Here is a 21712-nt window from a genome sequence, read left to right as displayed (position 1 = left end):
ACTTGCTCTCTGCAGCCCCACGCGTAGCATTGGTGGTAAGGAAACACCCCCTGAACTTCCAGACGTCCGCCCAGGAAATAGGCAAAACGGGAGCCTACCTGGCCCAGACAGGTGCCACCTGCGGGCCTCAGTATTAGATGGGCTGTGAGGTCACAGGGAGGTCCAGATCCTGGCTCTTGGTTACTCCTGCTGGGTCTCAAGCTCATGCTCGAGAGAGCAGATAGTACCACCGTGACTGCCCGGGGTTGTCCTACGATCATGTGGATCGGAGGAGGTGCTGGGCAGGGCGCTTGCCATGGAGCAAGAGTTCGTGTGACCTAACTGGTTATCTGATTTCTTAGCCTACAGCAGACTGGAAGCAGCAGATTAGAAAGGCCGAGGGACGGCTTCGGGAAGGTCCACTGACGGCAGGAAAGTGACAGGTCACAGCCCGGCGACAAGGGAGGCAAGAGAAAGACTTAAAAAACAAACAAACAAACAAAAACAAAGCAGGAACAAAAAGTCAAAAGGCACAGCAGTCTGGGGCATTTACTAAAAGACAAAGAGCCATCCTCAGGTCAGTAGCTTCTGGTAGTCGCCAGACCTTGTTCCCTGATGGGCACACACGTCGACAACCGTCCTGTAACTCTCGTCTCTCTCTGTCCCCTTTCCCTTCTAAAAATAGGACTGGGGGATCGAGGGGGCATCACAGCTTACCTTTTCAGTGGGGACGGCTTGCCCCAGGTGCCTCCAGGGAATGAAGTCCTCAGAGGCAGCACCCGCAGACAAGAGCAAGTTGGGGGGGTTCCTGTGAGGGTCTGGAAGGGACCCAAGTTTAAGTCCAGCAAAGAAGAGTGGCAGGATTTTTGTGCTACGGAGAGAAGCATGCCCCCTGCTGCGCGGACCTCTCCCTGCCTCTCCCCCTCCAGCACAGTCAGTGCCAGGAGCAGAAGTCCAGCCCTGGAGTACTGGCCCCCAGATCCTGGCACGTGGCAAAGTGTGAGGGGAGCACAGGAGCAGAACAGGCTGCAGAAACCCAGGGCCATCAGATGCCACATTTACTCTGGTGGCTGCTGTGCCACCCAGAGTCAACTCCGGTGCTTGCTTTGTTTTTTTGTTTTCTCACTGAAGCCTGAGCTGCCTACTCAGAAGCAGGCACTCAGGCAGAGGAAAGCAGGACCGGGAATAAGTAGCCAAAGGACATCTCTGGAGCGTGTGGGACCTGGTAGACCTTTGAGGGCCAGCGAGGGCTGTAGGAGAGAATGCTCCTAAAGAACATTCCAGGGCCTGGGAGCTCCCCGGAGCAGGCCAGGCTCCGAAGCCCAACTGATAGACCCCGCCCCCTGCCCTCATGCCCATCCCTGGCCTGGGGTTGGCTCAGAAGCTGAGTGGGGATAATCTCACAGGCCAGTGATTTTTTTTCAGGCCAAGAGCAGACTCTGGACCCAGATGGAGGCCACGTCTCAGCACCACTGCTGAGTTACTTTGAACTTGTGGATGCTCATTCCTCCATCCACCAAACTGGGGGGAGTCATGGTACCAGAGTAAAGCCACGGATGTCAGGGAGCCACCTAGAATATTGTCCTGGCACTGAGGGTTATGAAGTCATCCCCGCTGCTGGCGGGACGGCGAGCAGAAGGAGAGCGCTGGGCATCTCCGTGAGAGTGAGGGGCCTCTGCACCTGGGACTTGGGGACACAGAGGGAGGATGGGGAAGGGCCCTCCCCAGAACTGTAGTGTTGTTAAAATGATAAGAGGGGACCCAGTATTGTAAAATGAGAAGAGGGGAACCAGGCCATAGTATTGCCAAGAGGGCAGGGAACATACTTTAGGGAAACACGAGCTCCCGGCCTCTTGTGCATTCCCGACGCAGTACACACTCACCACACACCCGGCCCCCTTGAAACTCCTGTGTTATGGATTCCTTTGTTTCTTTTTTCTCCTAATGGTGTGGATCAGGACTTGAATAATAAATATTTAACAGGGACCCTCCTTTTTCTCTGTTAAAATAATCTTTGTTGTGGTGCTTTCACAAGGAAGACTTTTTCCCACCTCTGCTCTCATGTTACGTTAAGCCAGGGCTCGGGAGTAAGAGAAAATAAACACGGGCCCCTTGGCCAGGGCAGGCAGGCGGAGGCCTGGGCTAGGGCTGGGGGTGTCAGCCACCTGCCAGACAGCATGGGCCACCCCTCAGCCAGCAAGGTGTGCCCAAGCTCAAGGAGCAGTGGCTGGGAGGCCCCAGGGGACAGAAGGATCGAGGTGTCCCCAGAGACAGTACACTGGATAGAATCCGTCTTTCCTTATGGGAAGGTTTCTGCAGAGGTGCTGGCTTCTGATGGGGGGGAAGCTGGGGGTCCCATGCAGGTGTTTGTGTCTGGTCCGGTGAGGAAGACCCCCCCCCCCCCTTTCTGCCTGGTCCCATGGGCTCCATCCCATGCTGACTCCGACCCCTCTTTAGTGGAGAGGGGAACTTCCTACATTATCACTTCGGTGGGCAGAAGCTTGACTTCTCTTAAGTGAACTGAACTTGCTTATGTGTCTCCATTTAGAGCAGTGGGGGAAACAAGTTAATCTTTTTTCCATTTCTACTGTTGGCCAAAAAAAAGAAAAAAAAATTAATCTTTTTTCCATCTCTTCTAATGGTGGAAAAAACCATAATCTTGCCATTTTAAGGTAACCCGGTCTCTTGCACTAGAAAGTACACTAGCCGTTTATCACTTGGTCAGTTCAGGACCCACACCCGGTCTGTTCCGTGGAGACCCCCTGTCAGGGCAGCTCATGGTTCTCGCAGACCCCCTCCTCCGCACACCGCTCCCCCCGGATGTTGCCCGGAGGCCAGGGGACGTGGGATGGACGTCACGGTGGCAGGCGGCGGGGCTGGTCTGGGGCTGAACTGCTGGCACCGCTGGGATCATTTGTTACTCCAGGCCCAGCTCTGTGGGCCAGGCCCCCCGCTCTGGCTTGTGGGGGCTCAGCGTCCTGCCCGCCCCAGGCCATCTTTGGTCCAGCTGTCCCCTTCCCCACAGCACCTGCTCACTTCCGGAGGGCACTCGAGATGTGTTCCAAGGTCATGGGGAGCCAGGGGTGGCTCCCTAGGCCCCTCCCTGTGTAATTACACCTCCCCACCATGCTGGCTGGGAGCACTTGGAGGATGTGCCTCCTCCCAGAGTTCCAGTGGGAAGTGGAGCCCAAGACCCCCCCTACCCCCACCCTGGGTAGACTCAAGGGAGCATTTCAACCTTCTTGCCCACCCTCTTCTCTCTCCAGCCCCTTCTCCACCTCTAGAAAAAGCTCATAGGTCTTCTCTAGTGGCGGGAAATAGCCCTTCCCTCTCCACGGCTTGTAATCAAATCTCCACGCTCTGGGTTCTTCACATCCTGGTTCCTTAGACTCCAGAAGTCAGGTTGTCTGTCTGTCTGTCTCTCTGTCTTTTAAATTTCCTAAAAGCCCACCTGGCTCTGGTCTAGGCATGAAAGCCTGTAAACCTTGGCTTTCACACCAGTTTGTGGCTGAAATGGCATGATTTGGGAACCTAGAAGTTACAACATTAACTGCGTTGTTCATGTGCAGGCTCTCCTCTCTCCCTAAAGTAAGGGAGGCTGCAGTCCTTGGGCTGAAGGCCCCCAAGAGTGGAAATGACCCAGATCGACAAAGGCACTGGGTGATATTCCAGAATATCATCCTGCTGCTGTAGACCAGGACAGCCAACCCCAGCTCTGGGGGCACTGTGTGCGGTGCCGGGGGCGGTGCAGACATGACCGGAGAGCCAGGTGCTCACGCCTTGCCTGGGTCAGGGAACTCTGGCCCACCTCATGACGCCAGCCCACCGCCTCTCAGGAGAGACGCCATGTTTGGGGCTCACTTGCTGATGGAGTGTGATATGAGCGCTGGTTGTTTTCCAGCTCTTAGAAAATCAAAATGGGCAGCATGGCAGTGGTCCCTTGCCTAGAATAAATGAAGTGAGAAGTGAGTAATGTGTCTTTTCCCTGATTTGTTCAGTGTGTGTGCCAGCCGTGCACACGTGGGCGCATGCCGCGGGCTGGTGGGCAGGGTATGTGTGTGCCTCACGTTCAGCATTGATTTCAGTCACTGCAGGTAGCTTGCAGAGTCAATGGGAGGAAAAACTGTTATGTTGTGATACCCTTGGTCAGTGTGATAGCCCGTAAAATGTCTTGGCGACCCTTCGCGGTGTCACAGATCATGTAGGAGGTGACATCAGCAGGATAGAGCCCAGGCTGGGAGCCCTGGTGTCTGGTTCTGGCTTTACCATTAGCCCAGGGGCCAGGCTGTTGTGACCTCTTGGAGGTGTCACTGTGTCTTCTTCAAAAAGAGAGAGGTCCGTGGACGGCCACCAGATACCCTTCTAGCACCGACATTTCACGTTCAAGGAAATCTGTCCAAGATAACCGTGTGGTTTGGCACCGAACTCCATCTCCCTCTTCAGTGCACCGGGAGGGCAAGACATGCTATAGGCTAGTAATCACTTCGATAGACCACGTTACAACTGGTATTCATTAATAGAGTTGACTTCGACTCCACAGTCCCAGTTGGCGTGGATTTTCAGTGCCCCGGCTCACCCGGCGAGGCATCGCCTTTCCCAAGGAAAATGAAAATTCTGCAGGCTAAACTCAGTTTCCAGTGCTCTGAAACGATGGAACGTCGTTCTGTTCCAACGCAAGGTAACGAACAGGACCTCGTGTTGAAGTCCTTCCACGGCCACCATTAGGACAAAAGGAATACAGGAGGTTGGGATAGGACGGAGGCGTGTCCTGGAAGGAGCCATCCAAGGGCTAGAAACATCGCCTGTCTTCTAGAGACAACAGTGCACGCGGATTCAGGTTCTGAAAGGCTCCTCTTCCTGTAAGTCCCCACGCAGGAAGGAGCGTCTTCCCCGGAGAGGGAGAAGTGGGTCCCCTCCCCTTTCCCTACCCGATGAAACTCCTCTACACTCCCCAGCTCTGGTTGAAGAAAGTGCACCGAAGGGAAGGCCGTTAGGTGGGTGATTTGCAACCTCCCTTGGACCCTGGAGACTCCTGAGAAATCTTAAAAATCCTCAGGCCCCGGCGCCAGCGTCAGAGCTTCATGATTTCATTGGCCCAGGGTTCTGCTGACGAAGAGCTTGTTCGCCAGCCGCCATGTTGAGAGCCGCCATGACAGGAAGACAAGGGGTCATCTCCGCTCCGTGGAGAACTGCACTGAGGAATGGCCTGCAAGGGAAGGAGGGCTTGGCTCCTGCTCCCTCCCGGGTGTGGACAGCGTGCTGGGAAGGTCAGGAGTGGGGCTGGCCCTGACGGAGGACCAGAGAAATGAACGGGCCCCACGCAGGGATCTGCTGCCCAGGACTGAGGGGCTCCTTGTTTGACCAACCAGAGAAATACCCAAATTTCTCCTCTCTTTCCGGGGACATGAAAGGTTTGGTGAGGAAGGGGCATAATCTTGAGCAGAGCTTGTTTCCACTCTCAAAGTCCAGAGAGAGAGAAAGAAGGATGTTTCGTAAGAACAGAAAAAGGAAGTAAGCACAGAAAGCGTCAAACAGGATGGCAGAGGTGATAGTTCAGGATGGCATGTGTGGATAGTTCAGTCCTGTGCGGGGATTAAGCTCTTCTTAGAGGACTTGGACCATGAACCTGGTATGGTCTCGACCTGGGACACTGCCTCTCGCCTTTGCAGACCTCGCTGTGCTGGTCTGACCAAAGAAACAGGGCCTGAGGAGTTGGCTGTGGATGGTGTGGAGACCTCCCTGGTCTCCTTCTGGACGGCCTGTTGGGCCTTCTGCTGGGGGCTTTTGCCCCTGGGGTGGTTGCCAGGTAGACAGGGGGTGTGGTTTTCCTGGGGCGGGGCTGGCTTCCTCCCAGCTCCATCTTCCCTGGGACAGTCGTGTCTGCGCTAGACTCACCAGTGTCCATGCCCTTGACCTGATTGGGTCAGGCGTCACCTCCCCTGCCCAGGGCAGCCTCAGCTACTCCATGTGGAATCATGAGAACCACTGAGGCCACATGTCCCCGTGAGAGGCTATGGTGAGCTGGACCACGATGACCCCCTCTCCTTCTCAGACACACTATGTCACCATCATAAACTGTCCGAGAAAGCATTCTACATTCAGAAATCCGTAAGCCAAGATAATTGGGGGCAAATCGTTTCAAATCTTCAAGTTCGAATATTTTAGAAAATAGAAAAAAAGTTTATTTTTTAAAGCTGACATTCTCTGATATCAAGGCCTGACCAGAGTATAAAATGGGAGGAATTTCACTTTTAAATACAGATGGAAAATTTTTAAATAGTAACAAATTCAGTCTAGCTCTAGATAAAAGTATCACCCATGAGAAAGTTGTTCCTTCTGGGCCTGCAGTGGTCAACAGTCATTTAAAATATTCCGGGGCTGCCTGGGTGGCTGAGGCAGTTAAGCAGCTGACTGGATTTTGGTTCAGGTCCTGATCTCAGGGTCCTGGGATCGAGCCCCATATTGGGCTCCATGCTAGGTGGGGAGTCTGCTTGAAGATTCCCTCTCTCCCTCTGCCTCGCCCTGCTTATGTCTCCCCCTCTCTCAAATAAATACATCTTTGAAAAAAGAGTAGTAAAAAAATATCCATTTAAAATCAAAATGAGATTTGTTAAAAGTAATGGCTATGCCCAATATGGGGCTCGAACTCACTATCCTAAAATCAAGCACCTGTATGCTCTACTGACCGAACCAGCCAGGTACCCCCCAAAAAGAAATTTCGAGGGGGGGGAACTCAATAAAGTTTACCAGGTGGAATGATTTCATGAGGTTAGGAAATGAGGAGCTTACCTTGTTAATTATTAACGCATAACCCTTTAAAGCTACAATATTTAAAATGATACATTGTTAGTTTCCTGAGTGGATCAGTGGAAAAAATAGAAAATCCTGAAATATGTCCAAGTGCACGTGATCATTAAATATATGACAGATAAAAGTAGTATTTGAAGTCAGTGGAGGAATAACGGGTCCTTTAATGAGTTGTCTTGAGATAACTGCTCCGTGTCATCAAAAATAAATAATGCCTTGGGGCGCCTGGGTGGCTCAGTGGGTTGAAGCCTCTGCCTTCGGCTCGGGTCATGATCTCGGGGTCCTGGGATCGAGCCCCGCATCGGGCTCTCTGCTCAGCGGGGAGCCTGCTTCCCCCTCTCTCTGCCTGTCTCTCTGCCTACTTGTGATCTCTGCCTGTTAAATAAATAAATAAAATCTTTAAAAATAAATAAATAAATAAATAAATAAATAATGCCCGTGTTGGCCAAAATTCGGTGGAATTAAGAGTAAAAATTTTCACATAAAGAAATTAAATCATTCCTGGGATGCATTTAGTTGAATGAATGTGGAGGAGAAACTAGGGATGGAAATCTCGATGAGCTTGACTGTGCTGATTAAAATCTCTGTGTGTTCTCTCTGTGTGCCAGAGACGCTCTTCCCTGCCCCAGCCCCAAGACATGCTCCAGAAACAAATGGAAGAAAACATGATACATATAGAAAATATTTATGACATTTTCTAAGGGGCTCCTGAAACTTTTAAGACAAAAACAATGGACAAATAAACTGGAAGTAAATGTTTAAAGTCTTAGAACAATTGATGGTTTTATGAATAGTAAATTCCCCCTCTGAAGTTTACCTTCCGGTGTTGATAGTGCATGTTTGTAAATAAACATGTATTAGGATGTTTTTCAAAGAGTTCTGTAGGAACGCCACGAGAGAATAAAAGAAAAAGAAGAAAGGAAGGAAGGACCTTATGTATCCAGCAATATAGGAGGAGGGTCACAGAAATCAAGTCATAGAGTATGTCGTAGCATGACACAGTGTGTCTGTGTCATCCTGATAGAGTTGACAGCTGGTCGGCCGTCGAAAGGATTCTGGAAAGAGATTCACAATGATACGGATAGGGATGGTCTTTGATGAAACGAATATATTTATGTAAATACATACACAGATACGTTCATCACGACGTCTGGAAGCTTCTCCACCAAAATGTTCATTTAACATCGGTTCGCCCTGGGTTGGTGGGTTACAGGGGACTTCTCTCCATTTTACATGCCGTCCTCCGCCCTTCCCTAGTTCCCCCTCCCTCCCCCCTCCTCTCCTCTCCCCTCCCTCTCCCTTCCCCCTCCCCTTCCGTCTCTCCTCCAACCCTTTCTTACTATTGCCATGTTTTCGTTTTGAAATTAGAACATAACTATTGGAATAAACCTTATTCCGAGCCCTTCTGGCTTCACCCAGGGAGCCCAGCACGTCAGTCAGGCTGGTCTGTGAAGGGTTTGTCCGTCCTCTCCCGAGTCACGCCCTGCCTCCTTCCAGCTCCTGGTCACCAGCTCCGGGAAGATGTCCCGACCACGCAGGCCTTTCCTGCCTCCTTCCCTGAGCTTCGGAGCTATCAGTGATTCTCCACCTCATCTGGGTCCTTTAAATGTCCCCCACATACTGTCCGGTGTCCACAAAGAAACCATAAGCTCCCTGAGGACAGGGGTCTGGCCTTGGAATTCTGTTGTGTCCCTCGGGCTCCAGGCCGAGGAGAGGAGCTGCTTTTGGGGGCGGGGGCTGGGCTTGACTCCTCCAGATGGGAGTACCCAAGGGAGAAGCCAAAAGCCTTGGGCCTGGAAGGTCAGCAAGGGCGTCCTGGGGCTGGCAGCAGCTGGTGCAGACGCCGCGAGCTCAGCACCAGTGAGTGGCCGAGCCGGCCCTGTGGGCAGGAAGCCGGGGCCGACCTGCTCATGACGTCTCCAGCTCTCCGGCTCCCCCTCCTCCAAGGACAATGTATCACATTAACCTGTACTTTTTGTCTCCATATAATGTGGACAGGTTCTAACGTTCCCATGGACCAGCCCTGCTGTCGTGGTCTCTATGATTTTGAACCAGAAAACCAAGGAGAACTAGGATTTAAAGAAGGGGACGTCATTACATTAACCAATCAAATAGATGAGAACTGGTATGAGGGCTTGCTACACGGAGAATCTGGATTCTTCCCCATTAACTATGTTGAAGTGATCGTGCCTTTACCTCAGTAAATGTGTAACTCACACTTTGGACACACTTTCATAACTGAAATGAATTCACACCAGTGTTCTCCCAGTGTGGTGGTCTGTGACACCCTTGTTCTTTGACCAACCTAATGACTTTTGTAGGTGTGTTCTCTTTATAATGTATTTTGTATCCGTTCCATTTGTATAAATGATTTTCCTGTCTTAGCTACATGAAACTATAGTTTTTTGTTTTGGTTTTGCTTTTGGGTTTTGGTTTTTTTTTTTTTTTTCTTTTTTTTTGCTTATTGTCCTAAAAGTTATCGGTTCAATAAATGTTTGTGCTTCTTGTTGCTAAAAATAAATCGTGGTCATGTCCACCAATTGCCCGTTTATATCCCTCAGCTGCAACGGAATGCAAAATTTGAAACTTAAGAAATGCTAAGTATTTTGTTTCCTGACATTACTGGTGTCATCTGGTCTTTCCTTATGTTCTAGCTGACTGTGACTCGCCCAATAAACTTGAACATCATGTTGGCAAAAGGCCTCAGCTGTTCTTCATGTTGGACTGATTTCCAGGCGCCGTGGGGTCCAGCTGTAAACTGCCCCCCTGCCCCGGGGCTGGCCATTGGGTCCCAGTGTGGGTGCCTGGGTGCTTCTTACTGAGTCAGCAGGTGTGAGAGTGGGGCTTCACTGTCCCCCAGTTCAGACACAGCACACCCTCCTTCCACCTCAGGGTTAGAAAACTCTTCAATGCAGTGTCAAGTCCATTTAAAGAGCCCGTAGCACAAGCTTTGGCTACTGCCTGGTACCCAGTAAGTGTTTTACGCCGGTCCTGTTGGGGTGCTCAGGAGGGAGCAGGAGTTGGATTGCGGGCACAGTAACAAGACCGCTCGGGGTCAGAGAACCAGCCCCTGGCCTCGCTCAGAGTACAGACTCAGCGTGTACTTTGATCCAGGGGGTGCCTCAAGCGCCCATCAGGCAGGGGCGAGTACCCTTTCTCCTCCCACAGAGAAGAAGACTCATCAGATGGCTTGCCCACGATCCAACAACCCGTGGTGTGAGGGGAGTTTGAACTGCCCCCCACTGCCCACTGAGGTGCCCACGGCGGTCACCGGGCTGGACCTTGCTTTTCACGGACGTTAGTTCCAAATGCTCAGCAGCCAGGTTGGTTCCAGGAGACCAGAACCAGACTGCTCAGTCTTCTGGGTCCTTGGTATGCCAGCAAGGTCCCAACAGCATCCTGGACATTCTTCCTCCTTTCTCTTCCCACACGCTCCCTTCCCTGACACCTTCTCTAACGCAGCTGTATACATTGCGTCCATAATAAATAATAATAATGACTAACACTGACGGAGGGCCTCCTGTGCGGCAGGTGCTGCTGTGCGTGTTTAAATGAATAAACCCAATGCTCCTATCAACCCATTTTGCAGATAAGAGAACTGAGACGCAGCCAGGCTGGGGACAACCTGCCCGCAGTCACACGGTCATGGGATGCCAGAGGCGGGCTCCTGCCCTGGGTGGTCTCCCTGCCACGCCTGTGTTCTCCGCCTCTCCCACGCTGCCCCTCATCCTATGTGTTTGCCCCCACATACTCGCACATTAGCTTTTTATACCCCACCAGCTCTCCGTCTCTAGTGGCCATGTTTGAAATTTATCAACGAGAAGACGTTCGGAGCCATTCTCGCTGCCTGTAATACGCTTCTGAGTCTTGTCTGGGAAAGAAACTAATTGCAGTTAACTGAGTTAACACACAGTCGCTGCAGAAGCTGCACTTACAGACTGGGGCGGGGGGGGGGGGGTACGGGTCGGGGGAGGTTTCAATACACGGCTCCCCTCTTTCCCTTATGAGTTCTAAATAAACTGGGTCATTAGTCGGTTAAAACAGGTAAGAGCCAGTGTGCAACCTGCATCGTGAGGCTGTGTCAGACAGTGGAGCGAAAGTGTCTGCTAACGGAACCCCAGAGGGCTCAGACCCACTCACCTGGTCCAGTCTGGGAAGGGTCACCCGCTCTTACAGGGACGAACCTTCAACACCGAGCTTCCCACACGGCTGCCAAGGGTCAAGAACGCCCGTTCCCTGCGTGCAGGCCGCCTTCCAAGGAGGGGCTGGGATACTGGTGCCCCGTTCCTAACCCAAACTCAAGCCAGGGAACTCAACTAGCTAGGGCTATTTGGAGAAAACCCCTCCTCACAGAAACTTGGGAGACTGGGGAGAAAAGGTATTTCTATCTGGGGAATGAAGATGAGCAGGGTTCAAAGAAGACCTGCGTTATCAGAAGCCCAGACAGACCTATGGAGAAGGGGAATGGAGTATTTATAAGAAATAGCCCTGATCATGGTTTTTAGAATGAATTTATAACCATGCAGTACAGTAAGGAAAGAAAAAAAATGGCCTAAAGATTGAAAAGCAAGAAATAAAACTTTTTTTTTTTTGCAGAAAACAAAAGATTGGATATGTAGAAAATTCTTAATCTATTAAAAAAATTAGAGCTAACATAAATATATACTAATATATAATATAGTATATATACTAATATATATACTACAAATTTATCAAGATTATGAGATAGGCAAAAATCAATATGTTTCTGTATACTGGAAATTATTAAATGTTAGATTTAATATAATAATGAAAAAATTTCATAAGAGCAGCAGAAAGTACAAAAACAGTTTTGAACAAAAGCTATGCAAGACCTTCACACTGACAAGTGCACGACTTTGCATATAGAAATTGAATACCTAATAAATGGACGGAAATGCTAATATTGTTAAAATATCTGTTCCCAGGGCGCCTGGGTGGCTCAGTCGGTTAAGCATCTGACTCTTGGTTTCAGCTCAGGTCACAGTCTCAGGGTCATGGGATCAAGCCCCGCAGCGGGCTCTATGCTGGGCCTGGAGTCTGGGATTCTCTCCCTCTCTCCCTCTCTCTTTCCTTCTACTCCTCCCCCTGCTCAAGCTCACTCTCTCTCAAATCTTAAAAAACAAAAAACCAAGAAAATGTCTTCATAACCTGTAAATGGGCATAATTTCTTAGGACACAAAAAAGTACTAACCCCCCCCCCAAAAAAAAACTGATAAATTAGACATAATTAAAATTAAACATTTCTGGGGTGGCTTGGTGGCTCACTCGGTTAAATATCCAACTCTTGATCTCGGCTCAGGTCTTAATCTCATGGCCATGAGTCTGAGCCCTGCATTGGGCTCCACACCGGGCAGGAAGCCTACTTTAAAAAAAAAGAAAATTTTAAAATTTCTGCTCATCAAAGAATGCCATTTAAAAAAGTAATAAAAAGGCAAACCACAGTTGAAAGTATTCATAATGCATGTCTGGAAGAAAATAGTCACAACACATATTATCTTCGACTATAGACAATTCAGAATATGTCAAAAATTCTCACGAGTCAATAATAAGCAATTAGAAATGACCCAAAGATTCGAAGACACGCTTCCCAGAAGAAGGTGTGTAATTACCCAGTAAGCACATGGAAAGGTGCTCAACATCATCCGTTATTATCAGGGACAGACCCTTCGGCCGTACCAAAGAGGCTTAGAAGTCTATTCCCAGAGACATTAGCAAACGTGGGGTGTAGGGCTAACACATTTACAACCTAATTTGTAGCAAATAGGTTCTAGTGATCATTACTGAAAAGGAAACCATAGTTTAGAGCTGCGTACCTACAGGAGAACAGGCGGTGGGCATGGACGGTTGTGTCCCCCTGCTTCTAAGTCTCTGCTGGAGGTTCCAGCATCCACAGACACAATAAACGAAGCCATCAAAGATACCTGAGTGACAGTGTAACCCACAACGTTGAAGAAACTCCTGCTGAAATCCACATCATCGGAGCAAGATCAGAAATTGACTAGACATATATTTAGGACACTAAGAAGGGTAGGGATGAAGGGAAACGGAGAGAAAAAGCGCAGTTGGGTTGGTTGACAGTGTCCTACTTGGAAGTCCCCTTTGGCTTGAGAGGAAGGACTGCAGATCAGGTTGGGTCCGAGGTAAGGGGATTAGGCCTCCTAGGGATGTCTTGTGAATTCGTGCTACAGTGCACGAGACAGCCAGCTTGGCCTCCAGTCCACGTGTTCTTGACAACACTGGGTCTGGGTTGAGGGACACCAGCTGGTGTGGGCAGCACTACACGGCGATGTCTGGACAACGTTTTTAACCTCACCTCATGCTGAAGATACTTTTGATCGCTCAAGAGACCCTGTAATACACCAACCAAAACATCCTGGAGAGAGGAAACACCTCGGTTATTTGTCTCTTGTCATTCCTTGGTCTATAGGAAAAGTCCCGTCTGCTGCAGATAGGTAGGCGCTTAGAACTAACTCCGTACTCCATTCAAGGAGCAGAACGCCGGCGTCTGGCCGTGCCACAAATCCTCCCCGCTGCCTCCAGGGGGCAGTCTCACAAGGACAGGTCAGTGGTAGCCACTTTGGCGAATTCTGTTCCTTGGATCCTCCAAGGATTTCTCTGAAACAACCCTGGAATCCTATAAGCAAGAAAGCGTTATGGGCACATCAGTAAGTGTCCGTGTTGCAGGCAAACAACAGTTTGTAGCTTGGCTGGTGAGCAGAGCAACTTGGCTGGACTGGAAGGGATAGCGTGATCTAAAGAGCGAAATTCAAAATTTGATGGGAATGTTGGCGTTTTAGGAAACGTGGCAGGCAAAACACAGAAGGACACGGTCAGGAGTCCGTGCCGATCTCAGACCCTGGAAGTCAGCCCAGGAGGCAGGGCTGGCTCCCTGTGCAGCTGCCTTTTTAGAGGGAGAAGGGGAATTGGCCAGGATTATCGTCAGAGATGCTACGTACTCAGGGGAGCAGCCCAGCTTTTGTGCGGGGGACAAGATCGATCACACTTCAGGATCATTGAGGGGCTTAGGGTGAGTCACCAGCAGATCTTGTACTTAGCATCAGCACCCGAACACAAGAAATATAGTCATTTATTGCCTGGGAATTTGGTAAAGGAAGAAATTTTATATCCAGATTTGGGGCATATTTATGCTAGAATGTTACTGTGAGAGTATCTTCACGTCTTTTGGTCTCAGTTGTACAATCTCTGATAAGCTTTTTCAGGCAATGTGGTTAGACGTACTTTCAAGTGGCATCGAGAATACAGAATATAGAGTTCAGGTCTTGGTTGTGACAGAGGATAGAATAAGGGTCACCAGAAGCTATGTCCGAGGATTAACCTCCCAGAACCTGAGAATGTGACCTTACTGGGAAATAGGGTCTTTATAGACACAGTTAAGTGAAGGATCTTAAGATCCTGGATCAGGGAGGGTGGCCCTAAATTTAATAATTGGTTCCTTACAAGAAAAAGGAGAGGGACACTTGTCACAAGGCAGACATGGGTTGGGGGGGAAGGTCATGAGAAGATCACGTGGGGACAGGGGCAGAGTTGGGAGGGACTCAGCCCACAGTCGAGGGAGACCCGAAGCCACCAGAAGCAGGAAGAGGCAAGGAAGCGTTCTCCCCCAGGGCCATCGGCCAGAGCCAGACTTGGCGACACCTTGACTTCCGCCAGAGCAGCAAGAGAATGCATTTGTGTTGTTTTAAGCCACCCGCTGGGGTTGTCTGTTACAGTGGCCCCGGGGAGCTCATGGAGTGGCCTTGGAGTTCATCCGATTCTTGCGCTATTTTAACTCATGTCAGAGTCCTCTGGGGAAAGTGTCCCCCGTCCCTGAGGACCCCTCTCCGCTGTGATGTGTCTTCCACGCAGAAGCAGCTCCGTTAGCATTACTTCCCCACCCCTCTCAGAGTCGTCTGGTTCCTGAGTCCTGGGTCCAGAGGGAAGCAGAGTCGGAGGGCGAGCTTGGGGGGCGGGACTGAGGGATGGGGCGGACATCCGCGGTGCCCCACGCCGGGCCCTCTGGGGAGCAGCTCCCCTGCAGAGAGCGCCCAGGTGCTGGGTTGCCGGGAGAGGGGGTCTTACCGTGCGCTCCTCTTCGGGTTTAAAGCCACGGTGTCTGGTTTCCCGAGACAAGAGGAAGCGAGGGGAGGAAGCTGGGAAGAGGCGCCCAGGAGGGTACCACACAGGGGAGACCCCTCCATACCCCCTCACACTCACACACATGCGGAGAAGGCCGGCAGAGAGCATCCTTAGCCTGGCTCCCGGCGCGGGGTCGACAGCAAGCTGCTTCTAATCAGCCACTGGAAAGAAGACTGGGTCATGGGCTTGTGCCGTGAGGCCCTCCTGTCCGCAGAGTTTCTCATCCGGGAGTGTGTGGAAAACCCACATCCAGCCTTCTTCAAGGTGTTCCCTCCCTCCCAAAGCCCCGGCACTCCAGCAACCTCCCCCTCACCTCCTCATCTCTCAGACTCAGCGCGCTGCTCGCCTCTGCCCCGCTCCTGGGTCCTTCCTTCTCTGGGTCACGGCGTATAATTTATTAGTGGAAATTCTTCTGGTTCTTTCCAAGCCCAGGAGAAGTCTCCCAGCTGATCGAGCAGGGAAAGAATGTCCATCTTTTTTCTTTTCTTTTTTTTTTTTTTTTTTTAAGATTTATTCATTTATTTGAGAGAGAGAGAGAGAGCACGCACATGAGCAGGGGGGAAGGATGAAGGGAGCTGAGTGGGGAGCCCGAAGTGGGACTCGAACCCACAACCTGAGATCATGACTTGAGCCGAAGGCAGGTGCTTAACCAACTGAGCCTCCCAGGTGCCCTAGAATCAGCCTGTCTTTAAGGACGGAGCGGTAAAGCATCATTGCCAACTGCATTGGTACTTTTTTTTTTTTTTTTTTTTGCGCTTGTGCCCTTGCCTTCCCCGCAGAGCTGAGGGAGGACGCTGAGGGCTGGGGGCGGGGGGGAGTGCGTAGCTCCCTTCCCTGGTCATGAGGGTGCTTGTTGGCAGAGCGACGGCTACTTGCCGTACCTCATCTCAGCGTCTCAGCTACGGGGAGGATTTTCTTCCCTGGTTTCTGACACTTTTATATCATCTCCGTTTAGTGGTTATGGTTAGATGGTTTGAGTAAAAAAATGTGAGCTCGATTCATCTTGGATCCGAAGTCTCTACCTGACCTGAAATTTCATGTCAATACCAGGATTTTTTGTTTTGTTTTGTTTTAATTTTCTTTTCCAATTTCTTTATTTATGCTTTGCAGAGCACAGGACATTGTGTTCTCCGTTTTCCTGACGACGTACATGAATTGAGGAATATTTGTTTCATGCCATCTTTTGGTTTTGAAAGACCCCTCTCCTCTTGCTAAAGGCTTGTTTAAGTAACCTGATGTCCCCAAAGCACCCCCTATCCCCTTGCTGAAGGCTTGATTGTCCCCATAGCCGGATGGCAACACATACCAGGATGTCTATTGTCTGTGATCACCCGGTCTGTCAAAAGAAAAGACAAATGAGGAATAGAGTGTACCTGGGACTTTCCAGAGTGCTGAGCCAAGGCCCACCAGAACAAACCGTTGTGTCCTTGCCTTAAACCCAGTGCCTGACAATGCTTGATTTAAGTTAACCAATCAGATCCCTGTAACCAAGCATCTGCTTCTGTAAGCTCGCTTCCCGCCACCCCAACCCTTGCCCTATATAATCTGCTCTCCAATCAATCCCGACGCGCTCAGCCCACAAAGGCTGATGCGTCCGCAGGCGCCTGTGTAACCAATAAACCTCTTGCAACTTGCATCCAGTGGAGGCTTGGTGTCTGCTTCTTGGGTGCGGCTCCAGGGTCTTTCAGTTTCTTTCTTGATGTTCAAAAACAACAATAAAAACACAGTGCTCTGGTGTTTAGTTAATGGAAGAGCATTTAGCAGTTTCATGGGGAGTGCCGCACAAGTCCCACTTCTTGCTTTGATGGTAAACCAGGGACCCAGGCTAGGATTGAATGTCCTACTTGCCTTGGAGGACTCGGGGGCTTCTGCGTGTCTCTTTCAGGCTGACGCTGACAACGGAAGAGCATAGGAACAGAGTTGAGAAAACGTGCTTCAAGCCTGAGCTTCTGAGCCATGAGCCAATGATGGACGAAGGCGGAAATCAAAATCAGAAACAAATGTCCTCCTCTTCCTCTTACGTTCTCTGTATTAGTGAATGACACACGGTCCATGTCAAAAATCAGGGAGCCAGCCTTCACACATCTCTCCCTGGCACCCCCACCTTTAAAGTCATTCACCAAGTCCTATCAATCCTGTCTCTCTAACAACTCTCCAGTCCATCAATTTCCTCCCATGTCCATGACGGCTTGTGCCAGGTTATGCTAATAGGACTCTCGCTTGGGTTATTAAACACACAGTCAGAGTAATCATTCCAATCTTGTCACTCCACCGCGTGGACAGATATTATACTAAGCAAGCCCTTGAGCTTAGGGTAAAGTCCAAAACCCCATAGCACGGCATGAGTGCCCTTCACAAACTTGACCCCTTACTCATTTTTCTGCCCATTTAACCTGAGCCAATCCCATTTTCACTTTGTACCGCAAATGTGTGTGTCTGCAGAGACTGCTTTATGCTACAGCAACAACTAAAAAAAACGCAGGTTCGACAGATAAATGTAATTCCTCATTTGTGTAAGTCCCAGCGTATGTGGGATGACTCTCTTAAGCCAGCTGTCCTGGGGTCAGCAATCCAGCATCCTTTGACTAGTGGCTCACCATGGCCATACAGCATCTGTGTTAGCTGCCCAAGGGGAAGAGAGGGACTGGAGAAACCACGGGGGCTTGCCACTGCCTCGACTCTGAAGAGAGACACAGCAATTCCACTCTTATTTCACTGACCACAATGGGTCACGTGGCTCTGTGAGGATGCTGGGAATTGTAGGCTCCAAGGACGAGGCGTAGGAGATGGGGTCTGGCGAATGTGCCGCATTTTCTCTGCCACAACAAACATTTACAAAGCACGTGGTGGTTGAATTGGAACTTTTCATCTTTGGGCCTTTGCACGTTTTCCTTTTCGTCTGGAATTCTTACTTCACACCCAAACCTTCTCGTGGATAATTCCTGCCCAGAACTATTTTTTTGCAGAGGAATGCATGGGAATGCCAGACTAGAACCTCTTTCTCAAGATTCTGAAAGCTGGAACTGTATTCTTGAGGCTGGCTTTTAACAGGCATCCTGAAAATGAGAGCTAAATGGCATCCCTTTAAATTCGATTTTCTAAGCAAATAAAAATGTTTATTTACATAGATTTTCATATCTCCCTGTGTGATAAAAAAAGTTAAGTTTAAATGATGGGTTCAAAATCAATCCAGAGCTCTCTAGTTCTGGGTCTGATGAGATAGCCACCCCATTTCACAGCTGGTACCACTGAGAATATACTGGAAAACAGAAATGAGAGGAACAAGCAACAGATGAACTATTTCTTAATTCTCTCTCTCTCTCTCTCTTTTTTTCTTAAGAAAGTGTGAGTGGTGGAGAGCAGAGGGAGCGGGACAGAGAGAATTGTAAGCAGGCTCAACACCCAGCCCAACATGGGGCTCGATCTCACAACCCTGAGATCATGACCTGAGCTGAAATCAAGAGTCAGATGCCTAATCAATCCAGCCACCCAGACGCCCCCTTAATTCTTTAGTTGTAGGCACTGTACTACTTATTTACTTGTGTGTAACAAAGTATCACAAACCTGGTGGCTTAAAACAATACACATTCACAGACTGGGTCTCTGGCAACTTCTGTATTTCAGAAATCCAGGCAGGGCTCACCTGGATCCTCTGTTTCTGGGTCTCTCACAAGACTGCCATTAAAGGGTCAGTCAGGGCTGAGGTCTCATCTGAGGCTTGACTGAGTAAGGATGCACTGCCAAGTTCACGTGGTTGATGGCAGAATTCAGTTGCTGCTTTTTTTTTTTTTTTGGTGGGTTGTCTGCTGGAGGTCCTCAGCACCTTGCCACATGAGTCTCTATTACTGGCTCCCTTCAATCTATCAAACCGGGGAGAAGGTCTCCTGGTGAGAGGGAAGTTATAATGTTAACATAATCAAAGAAGTGCTGTCCCTGTGCCTTTGTCAAATGCTTTGTGTGTGTGTGTGTGTGTGTGTGTGTGTGTAGTGTTACGGTTTTATCAACACAAATATGATATGTACACAAATTGTCTATTCATTTTCTTTTTTAAAAAGATGTTATTTATTTATTTGACAGACAAAGATCACAAGTAGGCAGAGAGGCAGGCAGAGAGGGAGGGGGAAGCAGGCTCCCTGCTGAGCAGAGAGCCCCAAGCGGGGCTCGATCCCAGGACCCTGAGACCATGACCTGAGCCAAAGGCAGAGGCTTAACCTACTGAGCCACCCAGGCATCCCGTCTATTCATTTTCTTTGCTGCACAGCCTGGCATTGGGCTTGCTGATTCTGATGGTCAGCTGGGCTCCTCTTTCCAGGAGGTTCTGTGGTTCTTAGAGGAGACATCATGAACAATCTCTGCACAGTACAATTTGTTGCACACCAGCAGCACTTCGAGCTCCTTGATGCTGTGGATTAGGAACTTCCAGGAGGCACTGAGAAGCATGTGCTCTGCTTCTTTGCTGCTCCTGTAATCAGTGGTGAACATCAAGATTTGGCCCTGAATCTTTTATGTACCCTATTGTCAACGCCTTTGTGTTTCTGCCAGTTGTGCTTAATTTTGACATATGGGTCTGGCTGGAGCTGGATGTACTTCTTGGCCCTCTTTTTAATGATCATGGGCTTTATCAGAGGTCTGAGGGTAGCCATGATGCCAAGCAGGAGACGGCTGCCACCTCTGCAGGTGGCACCGAGGAAGAGAGAGCTTGGTCGTATCTTATTTCTAGAAGTAAGTCACAGGTCCTCTCCACACTCAGGGGAGGGGATTACACAGTGTGTGAATACCAGGAGACACAGGGGTCACTGGGGACCCCCATTAGGGTATGTCCACTGCAGATACTCTGCAGTGTTCCCTCAATTCCTTATGAGTCTGAAGATGCACACAGAACTCCCATGTGTTATGTGGTCAGATAGGATTTGTTCCAGGGAATGTGATGAATTTACTTGTTCTTCCCTAGATCTGATGCCCACCGCAGCCCTTTAAATTATTCTAAAATGCCTATTTGGGATAGTAGATTGGTTTTCATTGGAGAAAAAGTAGAGAAGGAGAATAGCTTTCTGATTTTATTTTAAACAAGATCCTGTGCCTGTATGTAAGCGTTAGCTATCAACTGAAACATCACCTCCCCTAGGAAATCTCTAACGCTCCTATGACTGTCTGAATTGCCGCGGTACCCAATTCTTTCATAGCTCCCTGTTCTGACACCTCTGGGAACATCTATCATACCCTATCTCATCGGCTCCTTCCGAGATGGGGTGATAGCTTATCATGCCACTGTGTTCCCAGGACCTAGCCCATGCCTGGCACAAAGTAGACTGTCAGTTAATATACACTGCATTTCACTGCATTGAACTGAATTTTTCTTCGAATCTGAAGCTGACCAGTTGGGGATGGTGGGATCTGAAGGAAGCTGGTTCTTCACAGTCATCCACAGAACATTTTTGCCTGGGCCTTGGTAAAGAGGGGATAAAAATGTCTCACAAGGGGCGCCTGGGTGGCTCAGTTGGTTAAGCGGCTGCCTTTGGCTCAGGTCATGATCCTGGGGTCCTAGGATGGAGCCCTGCTTCAGGCTCTCTGCTCAGCAGGGAGTTAGTGTCTCCCTCTCTCTCTAATAAATAAATAAATAAATATCTTTTTAAAAAATTGCCTATTGGGCTATCAAAACCATCCAGAAGTAAGTGTGTTTTGCAAACCCAATACACAGAAATGTGTTTTGTTGAACTTACATATGAAAAAAGACTTTTCAAGTATTCCTTAGTGGTATTTCCAACCCAAATATTGCCAAGCTGGCAGAGTAAGGAACATGTGGGGGAGCCGACTGAACAGGCGGGTCTCATTTTGTGGGGCAGGGGACACGCAGTGTGACACCAGGGAATAAGCCTCTTCTTAATGACTTGGAAGAAAACCGTTTTCACAATTTGAAACAACAGCCCGCACAGAAAAAAAGCAAAACTAAAGAAAACAAAAAACCCAAAATGGTGTGTACAGGTACTTTGCACTCTGTTCTTTTTTTGTGCAAATTGATCAACCCTGGAATAAAATCTTGGTCTCCTAGAGTCGTCGGAGGTGATGTTCTAGATGTGATTTTTTTCAGAAACTGAGTGAAGAAGTGAAGGAACATATCTTGCTTATTGTTGTTGTTGTTTTTCTTGAATCTAACCCTTTTGTGATAGAATGTTTTTCTTTTCTTTTCTTTTTTTTTTTTTTTTTTTAAAGATTCTATTTATCTGACAGAGATCACAAGTAGGCAGAGAGGCAGGCAGAGAGAGGAAGGGAAGAAGGCTCCCCGCTGAGCAGAGAACCTGATGTTGGGCTCGATCCCAGGACCCCGAGATAATGACCTGAGCCGAAGGCAGAGGCTTTAACCCACTGAGCCACCCAGGCGCCCCTCAAATGTTTTTCTAAAATGTAACATGGAGTTTAATACAGCCATAAGTAGGGTCTAATGAACAAAGGCATTCATAAATAATCTAGATTTGTGAACACAAACCCAGTACTGTGCCATCACACAGTGATTTTCTGAAGTCATCTGAAGGGAATGAAACGGTCTCCAACTATGGTGGGGTTCCCTGCTCCCCATCTCTTGTGCCTTTTACAGTTCTTCAGTAGTGACTTTACATTGTTAATATCCCTTTTCTTAGCAGGCTTTCTTTTCCTTTCAAATTTACAGTTATGAAGTTACTAACTTTACTAAAGCTAACTTTAGTTAACTAAAGTTACTAACGTGACCAAGTTTTTCTTGGGAGCCAGATGAACAGACACATTGGAACTATGC

The 21712-nt window shown here is 49.1% G+C and overlaps 1 protein-coding gene across 5 annotated transcripts in view; it reads left to right on the top strand.

Moving 5' to 3' along the window:
• Window positions 1–9307, top strand: part of SH3GL3 (SH3 domain containing GRB2 like 3, endophilin A3) — a 131592-nt gene extending 122285 nt beyond the window's left edge. For 3 of the 5 annotated variants that reach the window (XM_059179855.1, XM_059179854.1, XM_059179856.1), the window contains one exon: window positions 8785–9307. In XM_059179855.1, the coding sequence (XP_059035838.1) occupies window positions 8785–8990 (206 nt within the window). In that variant the 3' untranslated portion in view covers window positions 8991–9307. Of the gene's footprint in view, window positions 1–341; window positions 557–1404; window positions 1528–8784 lie in introns of those variants that run through there. The other 2 variants (XR_009355220.1, XR_009355219.1) reach the window with 2 other exon arrangements.
• The last annotated feature ends 12405 nt before the right edge of the window (window positions 9308–21712 follow it).

The sequence above is a fragment of the Mustela lutreola genome, chromosome 7, assembly GCF_030435805.1.
Source record: "Mustela lutreola isolate mMusLut2 chromosome 7, mMusLut2.pri, whole genome shotgun sequence".
NCBI lineage: Eukaryota > Metazoa > Chordata > Mammalia > Carnivora > Mustelidae > Mustela > Mustela lutreola.
This window is presented reverse-complemented; position numbering and strand designations above follow the sequence as displayed.